Source organism: Ictidomys tridecemlineatus, chromosome 11 (assembly GCF_052094955.1).
Source record: "Ictidomys tridecemlineatus isolate mIctTri1 chromosome 11, mIctTri1.hap1, whole genome shotgun sequence".
Lineage (NCBI taxonomy): Eukaryota > Metazoa > Chordata > Mammalia > Rodentia > Sciuridae > Ictidomys > Ictidomys tridecemlineatus.
In genome coordinates, this window is record NC_135487.1 from 33392794 (window position 1) to 33418098 (window position 25305).

Sequence of the window (25305 nt, forward strand, 5' to 3'; positions counted from 1 at the left end):
TCTCTTTCTGCTCACCAGAATGGGAGTTTCTGTGTCCTTCCAGTTCACCTCAGAAAGTATAGCTATAACATCTGTGAACTCAGATTTCAGAGGAAAAGGTCACAGAAAACAACTAACAGAAAGAAGAAAGGATATTGCTGAGTCTATCCCATGTGGGTACTGATTCACATAAAACACATCAGGGAGAGTTAAACCATTTTATTGAAGTTAGGGGCAGGGACAGGTAGACAGTGAGGAGCCTCACTAGAAATGTCAGATACCAACTAGATGGAGAGGGGATTGGCAGGCTGCCCAGAACAAGAGGGGAGGATGCGCAAAAAAAGCCTTCATCTCACTATTCTCAAAAAAGTCATTACAAGTCACTCAGAAGTATCTTGGGACCCTGAAGGGATAGGTTCGCTTGCTCAAGATTCCCTGAGCATGGAGTTGAGAGACGCTCAGCATCAGGTTGAAAATGATGCTCCTCTGGAGATTTAGGAGAAAGGAAAAGAGAAGAGAAAAACAAATCAGCAAGCACTGTTATGTACACAGAACTAAGTCCTGGGCCTGTCTGATGGAAAGGGACATATAGGACTGATTTGAGATAAAACAGAAGTTGATGGATTCACAAAGAAAAAGGCAGATTTGATTTTACCCAGTGCCAAACATCCAGGCACCCTTCAGATTCAGCCAACCCCAGAAGTAGGATCCCTTCCCTCACCCTTACCTAATTTCCTTAAAAGTTCCCAGTTACTGTTACTATCTAGAAGACTGACTTCAGAGCTAGCTGAACAAAGAGACTTGGTGAAGGTGAAGGCCAGGGGCAGCTTAGATTGGAAGACATCAAAGGAAGTCCTGGAAAGAAGAACAGAATCAGAGACAGAGGTGACATAATCCTCCCAGCACAGATCTATCCTACTTCCTAAGGCCAGTACTTCATAATCCTCCCCTTTTATTTTTTTTTAAGTTTTTTTAATACCTTTATTTTATTTACTTATTTTTATGTGGTGCTGAGGATCAAACCCAGGGCCTCGCACATACCAGACGAGCACTCTACCGCTGAGCCACAACCCCAACCCAATCCTCCCCCTTTATTATCCAAATATATAAAGATATCTCACACAGGGCTGGGGTTGTGACTCAGTGGTAGAACGCTCATCTAGCACGTGTGAGGCCCTGGGTTCGAGACTCAGCACCACATAAAAATAAGTAAATAAAATAAAGGTATTATGTCCAACTACTTCTAAAAACAATTAATTAATTTTAAAAAAATTATCTCACTGCTCTGTATCAAATAAAGAATGCCTTATGGGCTGCAACCCAAAAACTCAGTCTGCCCCCACCAGTCCTGGTCAAATTTAGAATAACTGAACTTGGCCCCAATGCCTGACCTCTATGAGTCAAATCCCTTGCCCTGCCACAGCACCCACACCACCTGACCTGAGGAAATTATGCTCCTGCTGGGCATCCTGGGACTCTGTCCTGGCAGCCTCCAGGGTGTGACTCTTGTTCTCCTGGCCACTTTGCAGCTTTTCCAACATCTGCTAGACCATGGGCCCAGTTAGGACCAAACTTTCTCCCTCCAGGAAGAAACCCCTTCCCCACAATTGGCTTCTTTAGCATACTTGGAACCTTCATATAAGCAAGGACAGTTTCTTATAGCAAAGGAATTGGAAAGAAGAGCTCTGGAGAAAGTGGAATCAGCACAGCAAAAAAAAAAAAAAAAGAGATAAAGATGCTGGTAGGAGAGGGTATCCTGGCCTATTTGCATAATAGGACAAACAGAAAAAAGATGGTGCCTCCACAAGGAAATATGTGGAGATAGGTCTAATGTTGGTTCTACCTTCCAGCTGTGGGCTTGAGCCTGCTGCCCCTCAGTCATCTGCTTCAGCAGCAGCTCCTGGTGCTGGCCTGAAGATGAAAGAGAATTTAAGGGGGTAGTCTCCAATTTTTTCCTTCTCCTTCGCTGTCTTATAACCAACCTGGTACTGAAAACTAAGACAAAAAGCATTCTGGTCTAGATGTTAGAAGCTTCCAAGCTGACTGAATAGACAAAACTCACACCATGATAGGCAATGAACAAAACAAAATATTTCGGTATCTATCTCCCTGCCTCCCTCCCTCTCTCTCTCTCTTTCTCTCTCTCTCTCTCTCTCTCTCTCTCTCTCTCTCTCTCTCTCTCTCTCTCTCTCTCTCCCCCTCCCTCTCTCTTTCTCTTTCTTTTTTTTTTTTTTTTTGGTACCAGGGATTGAACTCAGGGGCACTAGACCACGGAGCCACATCCCCAACCCTATTTTGTACTTTATTTAGAGACAGGGTCTCACTGAGTTGCTCAGCACTTCACTGTTGCTGAGGCTGGCTTTGAACTCACAATCCTCCTGTCTCAGCTTCCCAAGCTGCTGGGGTTACAGGTGGGTGCCACCGCACCCAGTGTCAGATTTCTTAATAGGTCAAACAGGTAGAGCTTGATCACTTACTGGGAGGAAAAAAGGCATTCCAAAAAGGGAGACAAGGGAACTTATACCCACAATTTTTTACTTACTCAGCTGGTTCCGAAGCAACTTCAGTTCCTCTCGCAAAATCTCTGATTCTTTCCACAGTATTTGCTGCCTACAGAAGTAATGGCAGTCATTCTACAGTCAACCAACAGAGCGAGGAGGCAATAAGCCTCCTGGAATACCAAGAGTTCAGAGGACTCAAGAAAGTGAGGCCTATCACTTACTCAATTTGGAGCTCATGATGAAAGCCACTGGTAGAACTGTAGTTTCCTGGTATTTTTTTCATTTGGACTTGGGCTTGGGCCTGCTCCCATACCTGATTCTGAAGGCTTTGCAGTTCCCTTCTCAGCCCCTCCAGGTGTTGTTCCAGGAGAAGAGCTCGACCTTCTGGGCCCCCCTGCAGCAACCTTAGTGATGCTATTGTGGTACAAATTGAGGGTTAGCTCCTCTGAGAGGTTCACACAAGTCTAGACTCTTCTTGCAAATCATGACACATGTGCACAAACAATAGGTATGCAGCAAAATCATGTGCACACATATACAGCAGTGTGTATGGGGAGCTGGGAGTTTAGCTCAGTGGTAAGAGTCCTTGCCTAACATAGCAAAGGGCCCTGGGTCCAATCCCCAGTGCTGGGGGAAAAAAATATCTGTGTATATGAAGAATTGAACTGATACCTTCCAGAGCACTGATCTTGGACATCTGTTGCTCTTGCTCTTCCAGCAATCTCTGAACAGTCTTCCTTAGTGCCTTAATTACCTACCCAGGCAGAAAAGCACATTAACTACTGCATAAAAGACTTTCCCACACAAACACCACATATACACATCTAGGATTCCAAGACTCACCTGAGCCTGAGATTGAACCTCCAATCGGAGAATAGTAACTTCATTCCAGAGAGAGGTTGGGCTATAGGTCTCAGCCCAGTTTAGTCTCTCTGGGACAGTGAGGGTCTCTAGAGCCCAAGGCTGTTGAGCTTGGTCTTCTGACTGGGGAGACAAGTGATGAGAGGAAATCCAGGATCCAGCCAGGTCCCCTGCCAAGGGAATAAGGGACAAGGACAGAATCTTTGTGTGGGATAAGAGAGTTCAGAAAAGCAAAGAGTTGGAATTTGGAAGAAATAGTGATGATACAGGCACTGGAAGAAGGAAGATCTTGAAAGAGAAAAGGCTGATGAATGAAAGGGGCAATACTTACCTGAGGTGGAGACCCCAAGGGGATACAGCCTCTGCTACAAAAGAAAGAGTTGTACAGGCCAATGAATTTGGTGTAGTCTAATCTGACCCCCCCCTCCCAAAAGAACAAGAAGAAGAACGAAGAAGAACAACAATTGGAGCCTCTGGTGCCATCTTACCTTAATGCGGGCCACATGCCCATCAGTTGCACGCAAAAGCACATCAATCTGGTCAGACCAGCTCAGGCTCCTACTCATTTCCAGTGACTGGGGTCTGGTTCCCAGACCACTCTTGCCCTTGTTCTTCCAGCAGGGGATACCCGAGGAACAGCCCAGGAAAGGCAACACCGTTAGATGGAAGGAGAGTGAATATGCAATACTAAGGATAGGGAGGCAATATCAGACCAAGAGTATGGCTCTTGGCAAGAAAGCAGCGTTCTCGGGGAAACAGAATACCCTGATACACAGATATCAAGTGGGAGTAGAAGACTTCAAATCTAGGTCGAAATCCAGGTTCCAGCTCCAGGACCCTGTAGCCATCACGCCAAACCTGTCAGAGACTGTTGCCGCTGCTAGATTCAAACCCTCCAGTAGGCGGAGAATGTATGGCTTCAGAATGGGCGCCGCTGCACCACGCCTCTAGCCAACTAGCTACCTAAGCGGCCGAATTACGTTTCCCTGAAAGACAAGTGCGTTCACGCCCCAATGTGAAGCTTGTCGGGACATCGAGTTTTTCAGACTCTGAAGCGGTACGCTCCAAGGACCAAACGAACTACGCATCCCGAGATGCCTACCATTCTGCCGCTACTGGTCCCAGTAGCTCCTGGGAAATGAAGTCCAAGCTACCTTGAACCTTAACGGCGCAATTATTCTTTAGACTCCATTCCCCAGCAAGCTCAGCGTGTAGCGTGCGCTATGGAGCCTCATGTCGCAGAACTGAAGCAGAAGATTGAGGACACGTTGTGTCCTTTTGGCTTCGAGGTTTACCCCTTCCAGGTTGGTTTATCCCTCCTGCGGTTCTAGGAAGAAGTGTAAGATTGGCCTTGGTGGAGTCGGCGTGAGGCCCGAGAACCTTCTTATCCTCCCCAACTTCCTCCGGCCCGGTGTCCATCTGACGACTGTGACAATGTGTCACACGTTTGTCCTTTTACCCCGATATGCCGGACTGAAGGATGGGATTCTGTAACCATAATTAACAAGAGAAAACATGTACCCGTGGGTCTGGAATCTCCTTAGAAGCTTCCTAAAGGAGTTAGGAAAGAACATGGCATGGAAGGTTTGCATGATTATAATTTAGAACAGCCGAGGAGGGAAAGGCATTCCCTGGTGTTGAACAAGAAACAATAGACTGTTTTGTTCTGTCTTCCAACAGAAGGATAATTCATGATGCTACTAACCATTGGTGCTGGATATAGAAATTATTTGCATTCGCCTGGCACAGATGTCTCTCACCCCCGCCTTCCCTTCCCCCACATTTTACATAAGTGTTTTCTTTTTCCTTTATTTATTTTATTTATATATTATATATTTTTATATAATACAGATAGATAGATCGATCCTGGAGATTGAACCTAGGGGCATTCTACCACTGAGCTACATCCCCAGACTTTTTTACATTCTTGTTTTGACACATGGTCTAATTTTCCCAACCTGGCCTTGAACTTGTGATCTTTCTGTCTTGGTCTTCTGAGTTGCTGGGATTACCAGCATCTGTCACCACATGGAGCTACATATAAGTCCATTTTCCTCACATTAGTGCTTGGTGCATTGAGCTTGCTTAAGTCACAATGTTAAAGATACATAAGGTAACTCTGCTTGAGCCATTTGCCTGATGCTTAAGAGGTAGCTTACTTCCCACTAATTCCACTGAGAGGTCCACAACAGTGTTGAGGGAAAGATATATAGAGACAGAAAAAAATAGGTTGGGTCTGCCTTGAGAAAGGATTGGCCAGAAAAAAATGAAATTGAGAGGGGCTGGGGATGTGGCTCAAGCGGTAGCGCACTGGCCTGGCATGCGTGTGGCCCGGGTTCGATCCTCAGCACCACATACAAACAACCATGTTGTGTCCGCCAAAAACTGAAAAATAAATATTAAATAATAAAAAAAAAATGAAATTGAGGGCTGGGGATATAGCTCAGTGAAGAGCACTTGCCTACCATGCATAAGGCCCTGGGCTCAATCATAGGTACTGCAAGGAAAAAAAAAAAAGAGCTATATATGAACAGATATATTGAAAGGAAAGAGGATTGTGTACATCTAATATACAAACTTGTGTAAAAGCATGGAGGTAGTGTAGTGATGGATGGCATGTGTGGGGGCACAGTGAGAATGCTCTGGCAAACCAGGTAGACCTGGTTAGTGGGGAATATTGTACTGAACAGAGCCAGCTGTAGGCCTGACAACCAACCTAAGCTGTTGCTCACCTTGTCACCCAAACATCCAATCAACCACCAATTCCTTCATCTCCTGAGTCTCCCAAGTCCATTGTTTTCCATTCCACTGATCTATGCTATAGTCCAAGCCACCATTTCTTATTTGGATTACTTTTAATAGCCTTCTTGCTGTCATCTTGCCTCTACATTGCAGCCAGATCTCACTAAAACCGATGTCATTTTACTCTTCAATCATAACCATCCTCTGTTACGGTTGTGACCTTCTTTACCTTCTTTAACTAGGCACTGTGGTGCACACCTGTAATCCCTGCAATTTGGGATGCTGAGGTAGGAGGATCTCAAGTTCTAGGCCAGCCTCAGCAATTTAACAAGTACCTAAGCAACTTAGCAAGACCCAATCCCAAAAAATAAAAAGGGCTGAAGTTGTAGCTTAGTGGGTAAGCATCCCTGGGTTAAATCCCTGGTATTTAATTAATTTTAAGGACTGGGGGTATAGCTCAGGGGTTAAGCATCCCTGCATTCAATCCCCAGTACCAAATAAATAAGTCCCTGTCAAAGTCACATGAGATGCCTATACAATGTAATGTATAATTACACAGCATCAGTGAAAATTTATTGAAAGAGTTGGAGAATGGAGCAAAATGTATAAGGCTTTGAATACCTGGTGAGGTAAGGGCTGGCTAAGGTTAATCAGCTGGCCAGCTTGGCCTGAACTTTCTCTGTTTTAGGTGGCATGGTACAATGAACTCCTGCCTCCAGCCTTCCACCTGCCCCTGCCAGGACCTACACTGGCCTTCTTGGTACTCAGCACACCGGCCATGTTTGACCAGGCCCTCAAGCCCTTCTTGCAGAGCCACCACCTCCAATCACTAACTGACCCTGTGGATCAGTGTGTGGCCTACCACCTGAGACGTGTTAGACAGGTGAGCAAACGTCAACTTTCACCCCAGCTCCCAAACTTACCCTTGCTCCCACTTTCTCTAAACTTAGCACAGGATCTGAACCTAGGGCTAGGATCCACCTCACATGTGAAATGATATCCTAAAACCAGCCTTGACATTCTATGATTTCTCCTTTTCATATCTAGGTTTTACCACCTTCCTTTAGCAGATCCCCAGTCTGAAGTCTGTCCATTCACCCTGCATTGGGAGATAACTATATGAACCTCAGACCAGGCTTAGCCTCTATGTGGAATAAGGATGAGCCCAACATCCTCCATTTCTTGTCTGCCTTTGACCTTTATGCTTTATGCAGTTTTGGGGGCCTTCTGAAGACAGAATATATCCCCGCCATAAACTTTCTTTCTTTTTTTTTTAAGAGAATGAATTTTTTATTTTTTAGTTTTCGGTGTACACAACATCTTTAGTTTCTTTTTATGTGGTGCTGAGGATCAAACCCAGTGCCCCGCGCATACCAGGCAAGCGCGCCACTGTTTGATCCACATCCCCAGCCCCATAAACTTTCATATACACATACATTTGTACACACAGTAGATTTCCCTACTCTGGTATTCTGAAGCGCAATGCTAAATCACTCCTCACAATGGAGACTTCCTGAGCAAGTCCTTGTACATTTCTTATGTATATATATGGGCCCTGTTTGGAAAGAACTGTAACTTTCCTAACTTTGGAGCCTCCCAGGTTAAGCTCATTTTCTTTTCTATACATGGACAGGACGGTGTTAACACACAAATTAGGGCTTCCTGGGATAAAATCACAACTCCCCTCATGCTGACAGGAGCCTCTTAATTCTGTCCCAGAGCCTCCCAGAGCTGCAGATGGAAGTCATTGCTGACTACGAGGTATACCCCAACCGGCGCCCTAAGATTCTGGCCCAGACAGCAGCCCATGTGGCAGGAGCTGCTTATTACTACCAACGCCAAGATGTGGAAGCTGACCCGTGGGGAACTCAGGTCAGAGAGCAAGTGTGAAAGAAAATGCCAAGACCCTCATATCCTTATCCAGTTCCATATTCCTCTGCCTTCCTTGACACAAAGCAGCTATGTCCTGGCCCATGGGCCAGCCCTATGATTTTCTAGAGTTTACCTGGGCATGTTTCAGAGCAGAAAATCTGGTCTGTTTTTAAAACTTGTCTCTTACAAGTCTATCTCAGGATAGAAGAGGCAACATAACGATCAGGACACCAGTGATAAGACTGGGAAGTTGACTGAGCCTTAGCCTAAGGGAGCTCTTACTCATACTCTTCATAAGAGTTTATGAAGGGTTGTCCACAAGAGAGGGACAGTTTTATAATTGGCATTGGCATCGGGTGTACACTTAGTGGGAAATAAGTGAACAAGGATAGCTTAGAATGGTGGAACTTGGGCCAAGGTGACCTCCATAACCTTGCTTCTCTTCATTCACTCCCCAGCATATAGCAGGTGTGTGCATACACCCCCGATTTGGGGGCTGGTTTGCCATCCGTGGTGTCGTGTTGCTGCCAGGGACAGAGACTCCAGATCTGCCACGGAAAAAGCCCCCAGACTGTGTACCTTCTAGAGCTGCCCGAATTACCCTGCTTGAAGGCTTCAATTTCCATTGGCGTGACTGGACTTACCGGGATGCTGTGACACCCCAAGAGCGTTACTCAGAAGAACAAAAAACCTATTTTTCCACCCCACCTGCCCAACGCTTAGCCCTACTAGGTTTGGCCCAGACCAAAGAGGAGCCTAGCCCTATATTCCCCGAGTTTCCCTTTACAACACTCACAAAGAAGCCCCAGATTCCCAGCAGTGCACGGAGCTGGCTCAGCCCCAGCATCTCGCCACCTGTATCCCCTGGCCCTTGATACCTTCCCTATTCTGTGGAATCCCATTTATAGTGGTACTTGCTAGGACTTGTGGCAAAAATAAGATTTTATTTTGGGTACAAGATGACCATTTCTTGGTCCAGATTTATTAAGAATAAGGAAGATTTGGTTAAGGCAAATCTGCACTTAACATTGGGTATGGGATTCTTGCCCCATTTCTATGGTGTGTGTCAAGGAAGTCATCCCCAAATAGTACCCTCATAGGGTTGTGGGGATTAAATAAATGTCTGGCATATAATAAATAGTATGTTGATATTTATTGAAGGCACTAGGAATCCTGTTCACAGATCCAGTCAGTTCTGAAGGGGTGGCACTTAGATAGGATTCTCAATAATGAATCTGCCCTAACCTGAAGAGCCTAGAAGAAACCTAACTTCTGGCTGAGTTTCCCTTAGGGCAATTGTATAGTGAGGGTCAAAAATGACTATCCTAGGGCTGGGGATGTGGCTCAAGAGGTAATGCTCGCCTGGCATGTATGCGGCCCGGGTTTGATCCTCAGCACCACATACAAACAAAGATGTTGTGTCCCTAGTACCTCCCCAAAATAATAATTACTGCCCTATATCATGGCTAGAAACCAGGGAAGGTAAAGTGATCACTATTTGTTATTTAAGCCCTACCCAAGGCCACCAGCCATGTGTTTTGTTTTCCTCTCCCCCTTTGACTTCCAAAAGGACCTAGGCCTACAATGCAGGTAAACAGGCATTTTTAGAGGCCAAACTTCCGATTCTCTGACAGCCCTCTCTATAAATTGGGAACATAACCTTCAACCCAACATACTTCATAAATCACAGTACCCTGGGCAAATACCATCACAGAGCCCGTTGTTCTCCCCCAGATGTATTAAAACAAAATGTACACTTGGTTCAATTTACTGGATCTACCTGTATTTCCTCTCAATATACTTTTAAGGCAGCTCTCCCTATTTTTCCCCTGAAGAAGGAAAGCAAACAAATATAAATTATTCTTAAAAATCAAAGATTAGGGGCTGGGATTGTGGGTTAGTGGTGGAGTACTTGCCTAGCATGTGTGAGGCACTGGGTTTGATTCTCAGCACCACATAAAAAATAAAATAAAGGCATTGTGTCCATCTATATCTTATAAAAATATTTTTTTAAAAAAATCAAAGATTAGTATCTGCTCTAAAATGAAGAATCATCAGGTCTCAGTTCAAGTTTAATAGAAACTACAAAAGATCAATGGGCTGATGCCCCACTACTGATCCATAATATACATCAGATGACCAACCCCACAGTATAGCTCAGGCCATTCCCACCAACAGAAGAAAGGCTGGTCTCCTCAACCCTAAAGGAAAGTTATATGTCTTAAGCATGAAAAAAATACAAAAGAGATTTTGTTCTCATGGGTGCCCACTGCAGCCTGGCACTAAGATGGCCCAGCAATCACTTCTGCTTGGAGAAATATTCTTTGCTTCTTTGGACATCAGGCTTGATGGTATCACTGCCAGGCTTCCAGCCAGCAGGGCACACTGCAAAAGAAAGGTAGCACTAATTAACTAACTACTCAGTGATATACACTACCCTCCTCCCAAGGACAAGAAATTGCCTCAAACCCAGAGCCCTATGGAGTCTAAACACACAGGCAATAGAAAACTTACCTGCAATTTGTCATTGAGCTTTCTAGTTTAAGGCTAATTATGTACAAATATTAACTGAATCCTCACCACAGTGCTAACATACTATTTTACCTAATTCATTCATGAAGCAACTGAAAGAAATTAATGTAACACCTCAAGTATGCTTCTAAATCTAACCTGTCTTAAAAAAAAAAAAGTGGCAAGACAAAGATCTGTGAATGGTAAATAGTACGTAAATAGGTATTCATTATGTTCTGCATAATTTTATGTATGCTTCAAATATTTTTTTCCCTCTTCCCTTACTGGAGATTGAACCTAGGGACATTCTAACACCATGTTAAGTCCCCAATCCTTTTTATTTTCTATCCTGAGGCAGGATCTCATTGAGTTGTTCAGATTACCCTCAAACTCGTATTCTTGCTGCCTCAGCTTACCAAATCACTGGGATTACAGGTGTATACCACAGTGCCCAGCTCAAATATTTCTTTTTAAAAGAAGTTTAAAATCGAGTAAGGTGGCACATGCCTGTTATCCTGGCAACTCAGGAGGCTGAGGGAGAAGGATCAAAATAAAAGCCCAACGGGGCTGGGGATGTGGCTCAAGCGGTAGCGCGCTCGCCTGGCATGTGTGTGGCCGGGGTTCGATCCTAAGCACCACATACAAACAAAGATGTTGTGTACAAACAAAAATGTGTCTGCCGAAAAACTAAAAAATAAATATTAAAAAATTCTCTTTCTCTCTAAAAAAATAAAATAAAATCCCAAGGGATGTGGCTCAGCAGTTAGGCACCACAGGGTTTAATTCCTGGTACTAAAGCTCAAGTCAGGTGTAGTGGCACACACCTGTAACACCAGAAACTCAGGAGGCTAAAGAGGATCAAAAGTTCAAGGCCAGCCTCAGCAACTTAGGGAGACCCTGTCTCAAAAAATAAAAGGGCTGGGGATATGGGTCAACGGTTAAGCATTCCTAGGTTCAGGCCCCCTGAACTGGCCTATAATCCCAGCTACTTAAAGCCTGAGGCAGGAGGACAACAAGTTCAAAGTCATACTGGGCAACTTAATGAGACCTGTTTAAAAATAAACAGGACTAAGTAGTTCAACGATAAGAATGTATAAAGTCCTAGGTTTAATCTCTAGCACTGAAAAACAAAACAGGAAAAAAAACTTTATTTATCTTTTTATAGAAGAGTTTCATCATTTGTCCATTCATTTGGGTTGTTTTTCACCTTGTGCAAGTATCTGAGTCATTTTTCTTTTTAGGTATATTTCCTAGGAGTAGAATTGCTGGGTCATGTAGGAATTCCATGTTTAGTCCTTTTTTTTTTATTAATAGTTACAGATTCTTAGGGATGATGGAAAAGTAATAGAAATAGTGGCAATGAGTATGCATATAAATGTAATTCATGAACAGAAAATTATACATTAAAAATTATTATACTATTAGCAGAAAATTAAACTTTTCATTAAAATTAAAAAAAAAAACCCACCACCTGCTGCTTCCTCTAGCAATCTTTCAGAGATCTGAAAGAACAACCTCAGTTGGACTCTTCAGTTTTGTTTAATTCTGCTAAACTATAAAAAGATTACAAACTAGCAATGGACCTTGGACTAGTCTGACTAGTCAGACAAAGAGAGACCCCCAAGATGATTTTTCCATTTTCATTTGCTATCACCTTCTAGGAGATTTGTATTCACCAAAGTCTGATAAGAGAACAGGAAGAGTCTCTTACTCAAGTAAGAGAGAGGGAAGCCCCTTTTGGTCCAAGAATAATTTTGGTTGCCGATGTCAGATTATGCAAGCAGCTTTCTGGGAATAGGGTATACATGGAACAAGAACTAAATGGGAAGCCTGAAATTTCCATCCAACAGTTTATAAGTACTTAAAGAAAGTAGGATTAACTCAGCCGGGCACAGTGGCGCATACCTGTAATCCCAGTGACTTGTGGGGTGAGACAGCCTCAACTAAGCAAGGTGCTAAGCAACTCAGTGAGACCCTGTCTCTAAATAAAATACAAAATAGAGCTGGGATGTGGCTCAGTGATCAAGTTCTCCCGAGTTCAATCCCTGGTACTGAAGGGAGAGGGAAAAAAATGAAAGATTAATTCAAATAAAATACCTGTACCTAGGCTAGTGTTTGGCATCCAGACTCTCAAATCTTTGTTACAAAAAGGGCTTCAGTGACTCACGCCTGTAATCCCAGCAGCTCAGGAGGCTGAGGCAGGAAGATTGGAAATTCAGAGCTAGCCCACCTTGAAAAGGGCCGGGGAAATAGCTCAGTGGGTTAGTGCCCCGGGTTCATTCCCTGATTACCCAGAAAAAGGGATCTGCTTGCTCTAGTGAGTTGAGAATCAAGAGACCAATTCAGAACTATGGAAGCTTGGGTTCAAGAATCTAGCCTAGCCAAGAGCAGTGGTGCACATCTGTAATCCCAGAGACTGAGAGACTGAGGCAGGAGGATTGCAAGTTAGAAGCCAGCCTCAGACCCCCATCTCAAAATGAAAAATAAAAAGGGCTGTGGATGTGGTTCAGTAGTTAAGTACCCCCGAGATCAATCCCTGGCACAAAAAGAGTCCACAAGGGGCTGGGGATGTGGCTTAAGTGGTAGCGCGCTCGCCTGGCATGCGTGCGGCCCGGGTTCGATCCTCAGCACCACATACTAACAAAGATGTTGTGTCTGCCAAGAACTAAAAAAAAAAAAAAAATATTAAAAAAAAAAAAAAAGCAGCAGAGGACAACTAAAATACATATCAATATTCATCAAGTATCAAAAATCATTAAAAAAAACAGTCCACAATATGTCAAAATGCATTCCACTGTCATGTATAACCAATTAAAACAAATCAAAAAAAATATTTTTTTTAGAGAGAGAAGAGAGAGAGAGAGAGAAAGAGAGAGAATTTTTTAATATTTTTTTTTCTTAGTTCTCGGCAGATACAACATCTTTGTTTGTATGTGGTGCTGAGGATCGAACCCAGGCCGCACACACGCTAGGCGAGCGCGCTACCGCTAGAGCCACATCCCCAGCCCTCAAAAAAATTTTAAAAAATAAAAAATATAAGTGAGCTATTGGAAAAAAAAAAAAGAGTCCAGTCTATATGCAGAGTCATAGGAATGGTCAATAAAAGGCACATATACTGTGCTACTCCCTGCTCCTTCTGTTCTGAGAGCTAAACCTCATCCCCCTCCAGAGGGCAGTCTCCATTCGCCAACTTAATGCCTACAGGTGCTACTACAAATGGTGCTTCCGGGTTATCAGTGAGTATCAATGCTCACTAATTCAAAGTACCAGCCTTCCATTCAAGTCAAGCACCAAATGGGTCTCCCAAACATACATAATTATATCTGGATTATAAAAATCCTCTGTCCTGGGGGAAAAAATGAAAGCTAATCTAAATTATTTATCTCCTAGAGAAAGAAAATGAGATATAGGAAAGAAGTTTGCCCAAATTCACCAGTGTCCTTGACTTGATGTCAGTAGCACTTGATCAGAATTAACTTATCCTCAATGTCAGTAGCACTTGATCAGAATTAACTTATCCTCAATTATATTAAGCCTATTCCCCCAACACCCAGAAGTTGTGCCTCAGTAGCTGAGCTCTTCAAAACTAGTTAGGCCAGGCAGTGGCGCACACCTATAATCCCAGCAGGTTGTAGTCTGAGGCTGGAGAATCACAAGTTCAAAGCCAGCCTAAGCAACTTAGTGAGACCCCCATCTCTAATAAAATTAGAAAAAAGGGTTGGTGATATGGCTTATTGGTTAAGTGGCCCTGGGTTCAATCCCTCATACAAAAAATAAATAAATGAATAAACACCTAAGTTAGGAAGCTAGGGTTTATGGTATAGCTGAGTGGTAAAGTGCTTGCTGACCAAGCACAAAGCCCTGGGTTGAATACCCAGCACTACAAAGAAAAAAAGCCCACTAAGCTAACTCTTGAGTAGGATAATGTGGTCCCCTCTGATACCAACTATACTGATAGAGTGGGGAAAAGTCAAAAGTACCAATGATGAAGCAACAGGAAAAGAACCTACACTCCAATAAATATTAGACTAAAACCCAATAGATGGATGTGCCCAATGATGATTAGGTTTTAAAAGAAAAGCATTATCTTTGAACTTGAGACTTCCAATGAAAAATTGACTTTTATCTGAAACCTTCTAGTCTGGATCCCTCCTCCATTCTTCCATTTGTTGTTGTTTGTATCCTCTGCTTTTAAAAAGGTTTTTTGTTTTTGTTTTATGATATTGGGGATAAAACCAGAGGCTCTCTGAGCTACATAACTCAGTTCACTTGGGGAATGAGCTACATTTTCCAAACTAATAATTAATTAATTAAAAGGGCTGAGGAAGTAGCTAGTGGTGAAATGCCCCAATCCCCAGTACAACAACAAAAAAGAGTGCTTTGCTTCTAGATATGATTCTCAACCTTCTGTTTTGCCCTAATACATCTGAGATCCTCCTACATTTCACTCAGAACTGCAACAGTGAAAGTGGAAAGTATATAGCTGGAACAAAAAGCATTTATATTCTCCTCAAGCTTGTCTATTATTCCCAACTCCACAAATCACTGTAATCCAGATTTCAATTTCTAGACTAGACATAATCACCCTTTTCTTATTTTACAGCCTTTGTTTCTATAATCTTTCCCATCTTACCACCCTACTGTCCTGTTACCAGGCAGATGGCTTACCTTCCCCATGTTTGTCAGTGAACTGGAAGGCCTGAACTAGTCTCAGAGTCTCATCCACAGAGCGGCCAACAGGAAGGTCATTCACAGTGATCTGGCGAAGGATACCCTTATCATCAATGATAAAGAGGCCCCTGAGAGGAAGAGGTTGAAGGATGAGAAAAGCAATATAGGTTTAAAATTTTGCTTTGTTAGAATACAGAAGTTCAAAGTCCCAAGAAAATGGGCTAGTCTCCAAGACTTATACCAGCCTTACCATTAGTGAGGCCCCTGTATAAAAGAACAAAATGAGGAAGATCTCTCTTCAAATCAGGGCTCTAGCTTTCTTCAATTAAATTCTCCCGATGAATGTCAGATTCCACCCCATCCCAAAAAGTATGTACCTGAAGGAAATGCCTTCATCAGCCTTTAAGACTCCATAATCCTGAGCAATGGTGCGCTTGGGATCTGATATCAAGGGAATATTCATGGGTCCCAGTCCTCCTTGTTTCTTGGGTGTATTGATCCTACAGCAGAAAACACACATACAATCACATCCATTCAAAACTCTTGTACAGCAAGAATATTAACTGTACATATTCCTTGCCTACCCCATATTCCCAATCCAATTTCCCAAAATAACATCAAACTTTTCCCAGGAGTGAAGTGAATGAGAACATTTAAGGCTGGTCACCAATGTACGCTAGATACAACTCAAACTGCTTCTCTGCTGCCAGTTAGAATGATAAGAGGATCAGCATCATTATATTCTCTTCTGTGAGGACCCAGAAGCCAATACTTGAGAAAGTCTATTGCCAAAGCCTCCCAGGTGCGTTTAAGATGTCCTTATATACCAAGAGATTTACCATGCCAGATGACAGAAGTGAGAATCCACAGAAGCACCAATCACTTGGCAGTTAAGTTTTTTAAATTCTTCTGCCCTGTCACTAAAAGCAATGATCTCCGTAGGGCACACAAAGGTGAAGTCAAGAGGGTAAAAGAAGAACACAATGTATTTTCCTGGAAGGAGAAAAGGTTAGCATTGAAACAGACTTCCTTGCTTTATAAAGAGTAAATCAAGGGACTGGGGTTATGGCTCAGTGGTAGAGTGCTTGCCTCGCACGTGCAAGGCCCTGGGTTCGATCCTCAGCACCACATATAAATGAATGATATCCCTCCCAAAATAAATTTCTAAAGAAACAGAGGTCTTTTTAAGTGATGACATAGTATCTCTCGTGCTAAGATGTTCAAAATATTTCCAAGCAACAATTTATATAATCTGTCACATCAGGAAGGACAGGAATGAAAAACAGCTCCTTCTAGTTCCACACTTTATTTTCCTCCCTCAATGTTCTTAGCTGCCAGCTACAGAATAAACACCATTCAGTCTTAATTTCAATCTTTTCTGGGGCTGAGGTAGTGTAACATAATGGCAGGCTAGCAAGCATAAGACCTTGGGGTTTGATGCCAGCACCAAATACACACAGCATAAAAAAAAATAGTAACTTTTACCTTCTCCAGGTGGCTAATATTAGCATAAACTCCCAAGTTCTCTAAAGAAATAAAACCAAAGATGCAATTATCTATATGGCCTAAAGCCAGTACTTAAAACAATGCCCAGAAAAGGCTTACTTGGTGGGTTTTCCTCCAGACATGTGGTAAAAGACCAACAAAAGGAAGTCAGAGCCTTTGCACTTCTTCCAACATAAATCACAAGTAATGGGACAGTAGGAATTTGTGTGGTTTTATGTGTTACTGGGGATTGAACCCCAGGCTATGTGTATGCTAGGCAGGACAGGAAGATTTAAGTTATCTCATCATGAATCACAATAAATATTTTCCTAACAAACCTGACAAGACCCAGAAGAAAATTTTTAGAAGCAAAAAAGGTCCAAAAGAATTATAGAAGATAACTGAACTTCTAGCTACAATTTTACTTTAGTCACTGACATTACTACTGGTTGATCTTTACAATGAAGCCACCATCTCACCATACCTAATGGTTGTTGAACCATGGAACATTTCCAAATATTCACTTATTTCCAAAAGCAAGTATCCTTTGATTTATCTAAACAATCTCCAGGGTTTTGCCTAACAAACACTTTGAAGCCTCAGAAGGTCAAGCCCTAGAGAGTAGAGAGCAGCTCTGCAACCATATGCCTATGCTTTTGGGCCAGTGTAAAAGTGGTACTTACTTTGTTTGCCAGAAAAATTTCCTCCTAGGGCCCTATTTAATCTCACAAAAGTGTGATATGTCAGGAAATCTAAATGAAAGTTCTACCTAAAAGCTTAACTCCAACTGGGCATGGCATGCACCTATAGTCCCATCGACTTGGGACTCTGAGATGGGATCACTTGAGCCCAAGAATTCAAGCCCAACCTGGACAACATAGTGAGACTCCCACTTCAAAGATAGCTGATGTCAGGAATTGAAACTATACCACCCAAGAAAGGTACACTTGACAACTATATTTAAGGTTTATATTCTAAGGACTCTATAACCTCAATTGTCCCAGAAGACCAAGCTGCTCTGGGACTTCAAGTCAAGAATGGAAGAGTCTCCATAGAACTTGGCAAGTGTCTGCATGGAACTATGACAACAGAAAGAGGAGGTGTTCCAACTGCATCATGAACTCTTCCCTAGGGGTAAAACAGTGAAAGGAATGTGCCTGAGATTTCTACATAATAATGTAAGATCTATGATGCAAACCTTTCACAAACTGAATAAGCAAAATCACAAGAGCTCTCAGACTAAATGTAGAAGTTCTATTATACAAGATATAATAATGTTTCCCTTAATGTAATTGAAAAGGGACACTGAAAAGGTAATTAAGCTAGCATGTCCACACAAAATGAAAAAGCATACTTTCTCCAAAAGTATAAAGGTTTGACCTAAGATATCTCTCCTGTTGATAATCACATCAACATAAAGGTTAACAGCCTTTTGCTCTGAAGACTGTCCTAGGAGACAAAACATTTTATAGTCAAATATAAGAAACACAGGCAAATCTAACAAATCATCCCTAGATTATAAAATGATTTTATTTTACCTGTAAACCCAGTGGCTCAGAAGGCTGAGGCAGGAAGATCATGAGTTCAAAGCCAGCCTCAGCAATTTAGTGAGGCACTAAGCAACTCAGTGAGACCCTGTCTCTAAATAAAATACAATTAGGGCTGGGGATGTGGATGTGGCTGAGTACTGAGTACCCAATTTCAATCCCTAGTACCCCCCTCCCAAAAAAGATTTTATTTTAATGAGCCCAACTTAATTACTCTTACCTTTGTAGTCAGACAGACTAATATCTTTGAACTGGCCATCTGGCATCACAGCTGTAGCTTTGAAGTTGGGGGCAGGGTGCCCAATTTTGGCATTTCCTGAAGACATCCTGCTATCAGCTGGAAAACATAACAAATGAATTAGAAACAAGTCATACTGTTCCAGATAGCCAACAGCCTTCACAAACATAGAAACTTAGCTACAGATTCATCAAAGAATTGTCCAGTGGCTCTGAATAATATTAAATTTTATATTAGTAAGAAGCAGAAGCTAGCAGTCGAGTCAAAATAAGAGATTTTCAGGGGCTGGGGTTGGGGCTGAGCAGTAGAGTGCTCAACTAGCTTGTGCGAGGTGCGGGGTTCGATCCTCAGCACCACATAAAAATAAAATAAAGGTATTGTCTCCAACTACAACTAAAAAATATAATATATATTATATATATATGCACTTTTTTTTAAAGCTTTCCAACTTTTGGACCAATACAAACCTCTGAATCTCAGCCTTTGTTTTCAATTAAAAATAGCTCAGCAATTTCTTTATAAACTGAAGTCACCTCCATCACCCTCACTGAACCATTATTTGTGCAATGGCATTTTGTTCTGCACATTTTTTAAGAAACAGAGAGGGGGGCTGGGGATGTGGCTCAAGTGGTAGCGCGCTCGCCTGGCATGCGTGCGGCCCGGGTTCGATCCTCAGCACCACATACCAATAAAAGATGTTGTGTCCGCCGAGAACTAAAAAATAAATATTAAAAAAAAAATTCTCTCTATCTCTCCTCTCTCACTCTCTTTAAAAAAAAAAAAAAAAAAAAAAAAAAAAACAGAGAGGGAAGGAGGTGGAGATTCAGACCAGAACCCAAATGGCATAAAGCCACAAACACTGAATGCCTGGCTCCTCAAAAGAGTCATGTTGCCTTTCTTTGAACTGTGCCTACATTTGCCTTCATAATGTGGGATGACATTTGTCCTTTCTCCAGGTAGATTTGTCCAAGAGAGCACATAATCTTAAACCCAATCCAGGGATGGAGTGTAGTTCAGTGAAAGCCTATTCAAGTGTGAGGCTCAGAGTAACTTTTCCTGCCACCACTAAAACGAATAAATAAAGCCAACTTTTTAAAAGGCAAGGCCAGGGTATTGGCATCTACTCAGTTTCAAAATTTTAGGTGTTGTGTTTATGCAAAAGTCCTTTAAAACACAAGTTTCTGACCTCAGGACCAAGATCCTGGCATTAAAAGAAGCAAACAAGGGGCTGGGGATGTGGCTCAAGCGGTAGCGCGCTCGCGGCCCCGGGTTCCATCCTCAGCACCACATACAAAGAAAGATGTTGTGTCCCCCGAGAACTAAAATAAATAAATTCTCTCTCTCTCTCCCTCCCCCCCCTCCGCTCTCTTAAAAAAAAAAAAAAAGAAGAAGCAAACAAGATTCAATTTATTGCTAAAACGCAACGCTGCGCTGGATTCACCCAGGTCAAAACCAAGTAAATTGTTGAGACTTAAATCACTAAGTCATCAATCTGAAAGCCTCAAGAATCTAATTTTCGGGGCTGGGGATGTGGCTCAAGCTGTTGCGCGCCAGCGGCCTGGTTCAATCCTCAGCACCACATACAAACAAAGATGTTGTGTCCGCTGAAAACTAAAAAATAAAATATTGAAAAATTCTCTCTCTCTCTCCTCTCTCACTCTATCTTTAAAAAAAAAAAAAGAATCTAATTTTCCAAATCCCAAAGTTTTTCCTTCATAATACCATAACCGAAAGAAACGTCGGTTCCAGGCTCGGGGGAGCACGCCTGTAATCCCAGCTACTTGGAACTAAGGCAAATTCAAGGCCAGCATAAGTAATTTAGTGAAACCCAGCCTCAAATAAGGGTGGGGAGGGGGAGCATGGGAGGAAATAGACAATTCTAAATAGGGCGGGGTGGGAGGGAAAGGTAATGGGGTTAGAAAAGATAGTGGAATGTGATGGACATTATTATCCAAAGTACATATATAAAGGCATGAATTGGTGTGAATATACTTTGTATTCAACCAGAGATAAGAAAAATTGTGCTCTATATGTGGAAAAAGAATTCTAATGCACTCCACTGTCATATATAAATAAAAAAAAATATTTTTAAAAAAAGGGTGGGGGCCGGTAATCCCACCAATTCAGGAGGTTGAGACAGGTGGATTACAAATTCAAAGCCAGTCTCAGCAATTTAGCAAGGACCTAAACATCTTTAGGAGACCCTGTCTCTAAATGAAAAAAAGGGCTGGGGATGTGGCTCAGAGTTTAAGTGTCTCTGGATTCAATTCCCGTACCAAAAAAAAAAGAAAGAAAGTGGGGATGTACCTCAGTGGTAGAATGTCCCTAGGTTCAATCCTCAATACTGGGGGGCGGGAGGGGGCAAAAGTTCTGAGCTTCTATTGTCGCAAACTTTTTACTGTTTAAAAGAAGAAATCTTTTAACACCTTTAGCAAAAAATATGCTGTAACTTAGCAACCATCCACAGGGTGTGACCCTAACAAAAATGGCCTTCTTGAGTAAACATGTTTTGCACGGTGGCCTGCACGTCCGAAGCCCAACCAATCTGGGAAAAGGCAGACTTCCGGCTGGTAGCGGGCCCCTTCACGGAATCTAAGAACCTTGGCCAGGAATGTGAACCAAACCCTACTTCAGATACTCCTGCCACCGTCCCCCGACCCCTAACACTTCGGAAAACCCCCACAAACCACAGAGCTGCAAAAAAGTTGAACCCTCCCGGCAGGAGTGTATTATCAAAGAAAAGACTTCACCACCCGTAGCCGGTCCCGCCGCGCCAATCAGCGCTCTCTACTCGGGCTGCCGTGATGATAGGAAATTAACCTCGGATTTCCCCAGGCCTCTGCACCCACCGAGTGGGCCACGTGGGGAGTACGCTTACAGCCTGAGCACTGTCCAGCACCAGGCCTTGCCTTGCCACCTCACCCCTGAAGAAGCGCAGGAAGCCAAGGAAAAAACAGGAAAAAGACGATGCGCCAGTATGAAGCGCTGCACCTGGCTCTGCCAGGGCCGTGCTGTCCGGGGACTCACCAGTTCAGACACGAAAGTTTCCAACACTCTAGAAACCACAACCAGCAAGGAAGAGGACGCGCGAAGCAAGCGCGGGGCGCTCGTTTTATAGCTAGCAGGACTCTCGCGAGAGTTGAAGCGGGTTGGGGGTGTGGGAGGAGGAAAGAGGAGGGGGATCCGGCGGAGTCCCGCCCGCCACAGCCCCATGAGGGTGACTCGGCACTTTCTTGTGCCCGGTCGTCTTTGGGCCCAGAAAAGTACCTGTGGCTTCTCTGCCAGGGCTGGCCTGGAGACGAGGTACCCTCATGACCGCTCTCTCCTTGATCAGGGATCTCCGCGGGGAACCGAACCCGCATTCCCTTTACTTCCCAGACCCGGACCGTGCAAGGGCACTACCCAAACCAGGGTAAAGGTCCTCGCTGCTGCCCACGGAAGACCACGTCTAGCCATCCCAACTTCTGAGAACTGTCTACCCAAGTACTTCTCAGGTCCGTCCGGGTCCTCCAGCCTTTCCTAGGCTGGCCCTACATAACCCTGACTGCTTCGACAGGCTCCTCCATTGTTTATAGCAGGGATGCTTCTTTCTCCCATCCACCCATCCCTCCTTCCCTTCCACTGAGGTTGAATGAAATCTTTATGAATCTGATCATGTCAGTCCTTTGATTTGTGGTTTAAAAATCTGGGGCTCTATAGTCAATTTCCTGAGTTAAAACTCACTCTCATTTTATATGTGAATTTGGGCAAGTCTCTCCTAAGCATTATTTTCTCACTTTTAAAATGAAAATAATAGACTTAATTGAGATAGTCTGTAGCTTTTATAACACAGCATCCAGCTCTTTACTGTGCATTAGAAGTGTTAGCTATTATTACTACTATAACTTTTCCATCCTGTTCACATGATAATACCCTGAACAGTGTAATTGTTTCAAAACAGTAAGTAGGCTTTTGTTCAAGCCAGGGGAGCCCATGACCCCTAGTTGGCCTAGAAAAAAAACGTCTTTAAAAGTCTCAGCTGGGAAAAAAAAAAAAAAAAAAGACTCAGCTGAAACTTTATTTCCTCTAAAGCTGTTTCTGACCTTGCTTATATCCACCCAGACTTAGTCTCAAATTGTTATTGACCTTCACTCACCGGAATTGATCATTACCTACTTTGTACCCAAACAATGCTTTTGAGGTATTTTACTTGTTTACATGTCAGCTTCTACCTGCTAGACTGACTTTCTGGAGGGTAGGATATAGGTCACATCCAATTCTATGTCCCCAAGTCACAACATGGCATCTGATATAAAATAGGAGCTCATACTGTTTTCCAGGAGGGAACATGTTCCCAGCACCCTGCTCTGCCTTAGAAGGCATCTTGCACATGGCCTGGCAAGAGTTGCAAGTAAAGGAACACCTCACTTAGGTAAAAGAGAACAGGGAAAGGCCATAATCAAAGAGTTTATTTTAGTTTACTTGTACTTTACATTAAAGAAAAAAACAGGAGCTCAGCTAGCATTTAAAGAATAGTAATAAATAAAATTATGTACTTGAATTCTGTCCCCAGTGAAGGATATGGAGAATAAGTCCAAGGACATTTCCCCTATCTGCAGCTATTCCCCCCACCCACCTGCTCTGGGGTAAAATTGAAGCATTTGTCATTTACAAGTCCAGGCTTCAGTCAGAGGGAAGGAACACAAAATGAACTCTCACCTGACTGGCACCTAATCTCCCACCCTTAGGAATCAGGCCACACCAATACAATGAACCCCAGGAACTACCCTCCAGGCCCACCCTGAAGGAATCCTGTATAACCTAGACCCTTGCTTTAGAGGGCAGCCACACCTCCACCCTCCACACCCCCACACCCCTGTATCAGATGATAAAGAAGAGCTTGCTGATCTGAGTTCTGCTTCCTATCTCCCACTTCCACCATTTGTGCTTATACCCAGGTCCCTTAAGTAGTATAAGAAATGGAGAAGTGCTGTGTCATGCAGACAAAGTGCTGGTTATCAGGAGTTGGAGAGGCAGCCTGGCCGGTTGAAATAATAAGCTTGCTTTAATTTGATTTTAATTGGAGTCAATGGTCTTTTCTTGTGTCCTGGTCTAACAGCAGAAGGATTATGAGTTGGAGAATAACCTGGACCAAGCAAGACCTCACCTCAAAAAGAAAGAAAGAAACAAAAAGAGTGACTCATTGGTAAAGTGCTTGCCTGGCAGGTGTGAGGCCCTGAATTTAATCCCCAGTTCTGAAAAAAAAAGAAAGGGAGAGAAGAGTGGGGGAGGGGGGAGAAGAATACAACTTTTTTGAAAAGAGAGGGAATCTGCTGAGCTCTCATCTATATAAATGATTGTGGAGTTTCCCCAGAGATCAGTGAAGATTTCAGAACTGTTTGGGAAGAGGCTTTCTCAAAGGGCCTGCTAAGTACCTCTAGCTCTATTTCAACACCTATGCTATTGTCTTCTCCTCACTTGTTGACAATGATCTTGAAAAATTCTTTCTGTTTTATTTATCTTTGTCGTGTCAAATGTATTGCTGTAACTGGCTTAAGAGTGCTTAATAAATTAAGGATATATTGAATATTTTTGAGATGTAGAATTATTTTAACTATAAGGTTTGGTTTGATTTGATTTGGTTTGGCTTGGTACTGGGGATTGAACCCAGGGGCACTTCACCATTGAGCTTTTTATTTTTTGAAACAGGGTCTTGCTAAATTGCTGAAGCTGGATTCCTATTTTAGCCTCCAGAGTCGCTGGGATTACAGAGGTGTGCCACCATGCCTGGCAGGAAAAAATTCTTGAAAATTCCTGTATTGGTTTAATTTATTAAATTTATTTAAGTTTTATTAATTTTTTTTCTGAAGCTGGCATTTTAATAGGTTTCCCAAAAAGCAATTTTGGAAAAAAAAATACCATCTCAGGAAAACATTCTCCCTGTTAAAGACTACTACCCTTTGCTGCTGCTCAATTGTTGCAACTTGAAATATACAAGGCAAGGTTCCTGCAGGCAATATCCTCCATGAATGTGGCTATAACTGCTACTCTGGGACTCCTTTTGGGCTTTGCATACCTATCCTGCCTACACCCCTGGGTTAGTGACTCAGTTTTCCACCACTTTTTTCTTTGTACAAAGTTCCATGAAACCTTTGTTCATAAGTGTTCTTTGACAACATTTGGCCTTAACTTAACAAAGCAGTAATTACTTCACAGCACTAATTTGCTGTGGGAGACAGTTACCTGACTCATCAATAGCCATTGTCTCTTCTATGTTGCTTACTAGATATAACCAGTAAGGCAATTCAATAAATGAGTTTAAAGCAAGGTCCTAAGGCAGCAATCATTTTAACATTAAGTCTTGCTAAACTAATGCTAGCCTACCATAAACTCATAAACCATTAAAATTAAACCTATAAACCATTAAACCAAAATGTTTTCAAGTAATTATAATAAATGAAAAATAAAATCAAGGAAACCAGATTCATAGGAAAACACCCATTTATGAGGTTATCTAAATTATTTGGAATATGTTCATGTTAATTTTTTTTTATTATCACTGAAAGAAAAACATGTTTTTTTTATTTTTTTTAGTTGTTGGTGGACCTTTATTTTATTTATTTACTTATATGCGGTGCTGAGAATCAAACCCAGTGCCTCACACACGATAGGCAAGCACTCTACCACTGAACTGCAACCCCAGCTCCAAAAAACACTAAGGAAACACTTGGATCGTTAAATTTACAAGAACTCGATTTATGAAGTTATATTTGCCCACAGAGGTCTATGGGTAGCAGTTTGAGAAACATTTAATCAAAGATGATACATATTTCTTTTCTTCTTCTTCTTCTTCTTCTTCTTTTCTTTTTTTTTTTTTTTTTTTTTGATACCCACTATTTTAATCCATCAAAAAATCATT

General features: G+C 42.5%; 3 protein-coding genes and 1 long non-coding RNA gene across 5 annotated transcripts; 2 read left to right on the forward strand and 2 right to left on the reverse strand.

Moving 5' to 3' along the window:
- Positions 1-183: 183 nt before the first annotated feature.
- Ccdc163 (CCDC163 homolog) lies at positions 184-4507 on the reverse strand. 2 transcript variants are annotated; one of them, XM_013363535.4, is made up of 10 exons: positions 3830-4507; positions 3673-3706; positions 3324-3511; positions 3153-3234; positions 2702-2894; positions 2522-2589; positions 1823-1890; positions 1420-1520; positions 707-834; positions 184-465 (listed from the first exon to the last, which is right to left on the reverse strand). In XM_013363535.4, exons 1-10 carry the CDS (start codon positions 3905-3907, stop codon positions 353-355), a joined length of 1053 nt encoding a protein of 350 aa, XP_013218989.1. In that variant the 5' UTR covers positions 3908-4507; the 3' UTR covers positions 184-352. The 2 variants fall into 2 exon arrangements, with proteins under 2 accessions (XP_013218989.1, XP_040144512.1); XM_040288578.2 differs by having other exon boundaries at positions 1420-1523.
- Mmachc (metabolism of cobalamin associated C) lies at positions 4489-9725 on the forward strand. The gene is made up of 4 exons (XM_005317972.5): positions 4489-4645; positions 6772-6966; positions 7803-7955; positions 8414-9725. The coding sequence occupies exons 1-4, from the start codon at positions 4565-4567 to the stop codon at positions 8828-8830; spliced, it is 846 nt and encodes a 281-aa protein (XP_005318029.1). The 5' UTR covers positions 4489-4564; the 3' UTR covers positions 8831-9725.
- A 289-nt stretch (positions 9726-10014) lies between these two features.
- Prdx1 (peroxiredoxin 1) lies at positions 10015-21585 on the reverse strand. The gene is made up of 6 exons (XM_005317971.5): positions 21435-21585; positions 18390-18506; positions 15977-16130; positions 15515-15637; positions 15135-15265; positions 10015-10340 (listed from the first exon to the last, which is right to left on the reverse strand). Exons 2-6 carry the CDS (start codon positions 18493-18495, stop codon positions 10255-10257), a joined length of 600 nt encoding a protein of 199 aa, XP_005318028.1. The 5' UTR covers positions 18496-18506; positions 21435-21585; the 3' UTR covers positions 10015-10254.
- Positions 21573-23973, forward strand: LOC120890752 (uncharacterized). Its single transcript, XR_005735165.2, has 2 exons — positions 21573-21901; positions 23506-23973. It is a non-coding gene; the product is annotated as an uncharacterized LOC120890752 (long non-coding RNA).
- Positions 23974-25305: the final 1332 nt, after the last annotated feature.

Bases quoted from the DNA above. Each gene is read 5' to 3' on its own strand.
- Mmachc (XM_005317972.5), top strand. From the start codon at position 4,565: ATGGAGCCTCATGTCGCAGAACTGAAGCAGAAGATTGAGGACACGTTG. The intron at 6,967-7,802 runs GTGAGCAAACGT...ATTCTGTCCCAG, and splicing joins ACCTGAGACGTGTTAGACAG to AGCCTCCCAGAGCTGCAGAT. The intron at 7,956-8,413 runs GTCAGAGAGCAA...TTCACTCCCCAG, and splicing joins CTGACCCGTGGGGAACTCAG to CATATAGCAGGTGTGTGCAT.
- Prdx1 (XM_005317971.5), bottom strand. From the start codon at position 18,495: ATGTCTTCAGGAAATGCCAAAATTGGGCACCCTGCCCCCAACTTCAAA. The intron at 15,266-15,514 runs GTACATACTTTT...TCTTCCTCTCAG, and splicing joins GATGAAGGCATTTCCTTCAG to GGGCCTCTTTATCATTGATG. The intron at 10,341-15,134 runs GTAAGCCATCTG...TTTCTTTTGCAG, and splicing joins CACTGACAAACATGGGGAAG to TGTGCCCTGCTGGCTGGAAG.
- Ccdc163 (XM_040288578.2), bottom strand. From the start codon at position 3,907: ATGAGTAGGAGCCTGAGCTGGTCTGACCAGATTGATGTGCTTTTGCGT. The intron at 3,707-3,829 runs GTAAGATGGCAC...TTTCTTTTGTAG, and splicing joins GGCATGTGGCCCGCATTAAG to CAGAGGCTGTATCCCCTTGG. The intron at 2,895-3,152 runs GTATCAGTTCAA...GTACCACAATAG, and splicing joins CAAGATCAGTGCTCTGGAAG to CATCACTAAGGTTGCTGCAG.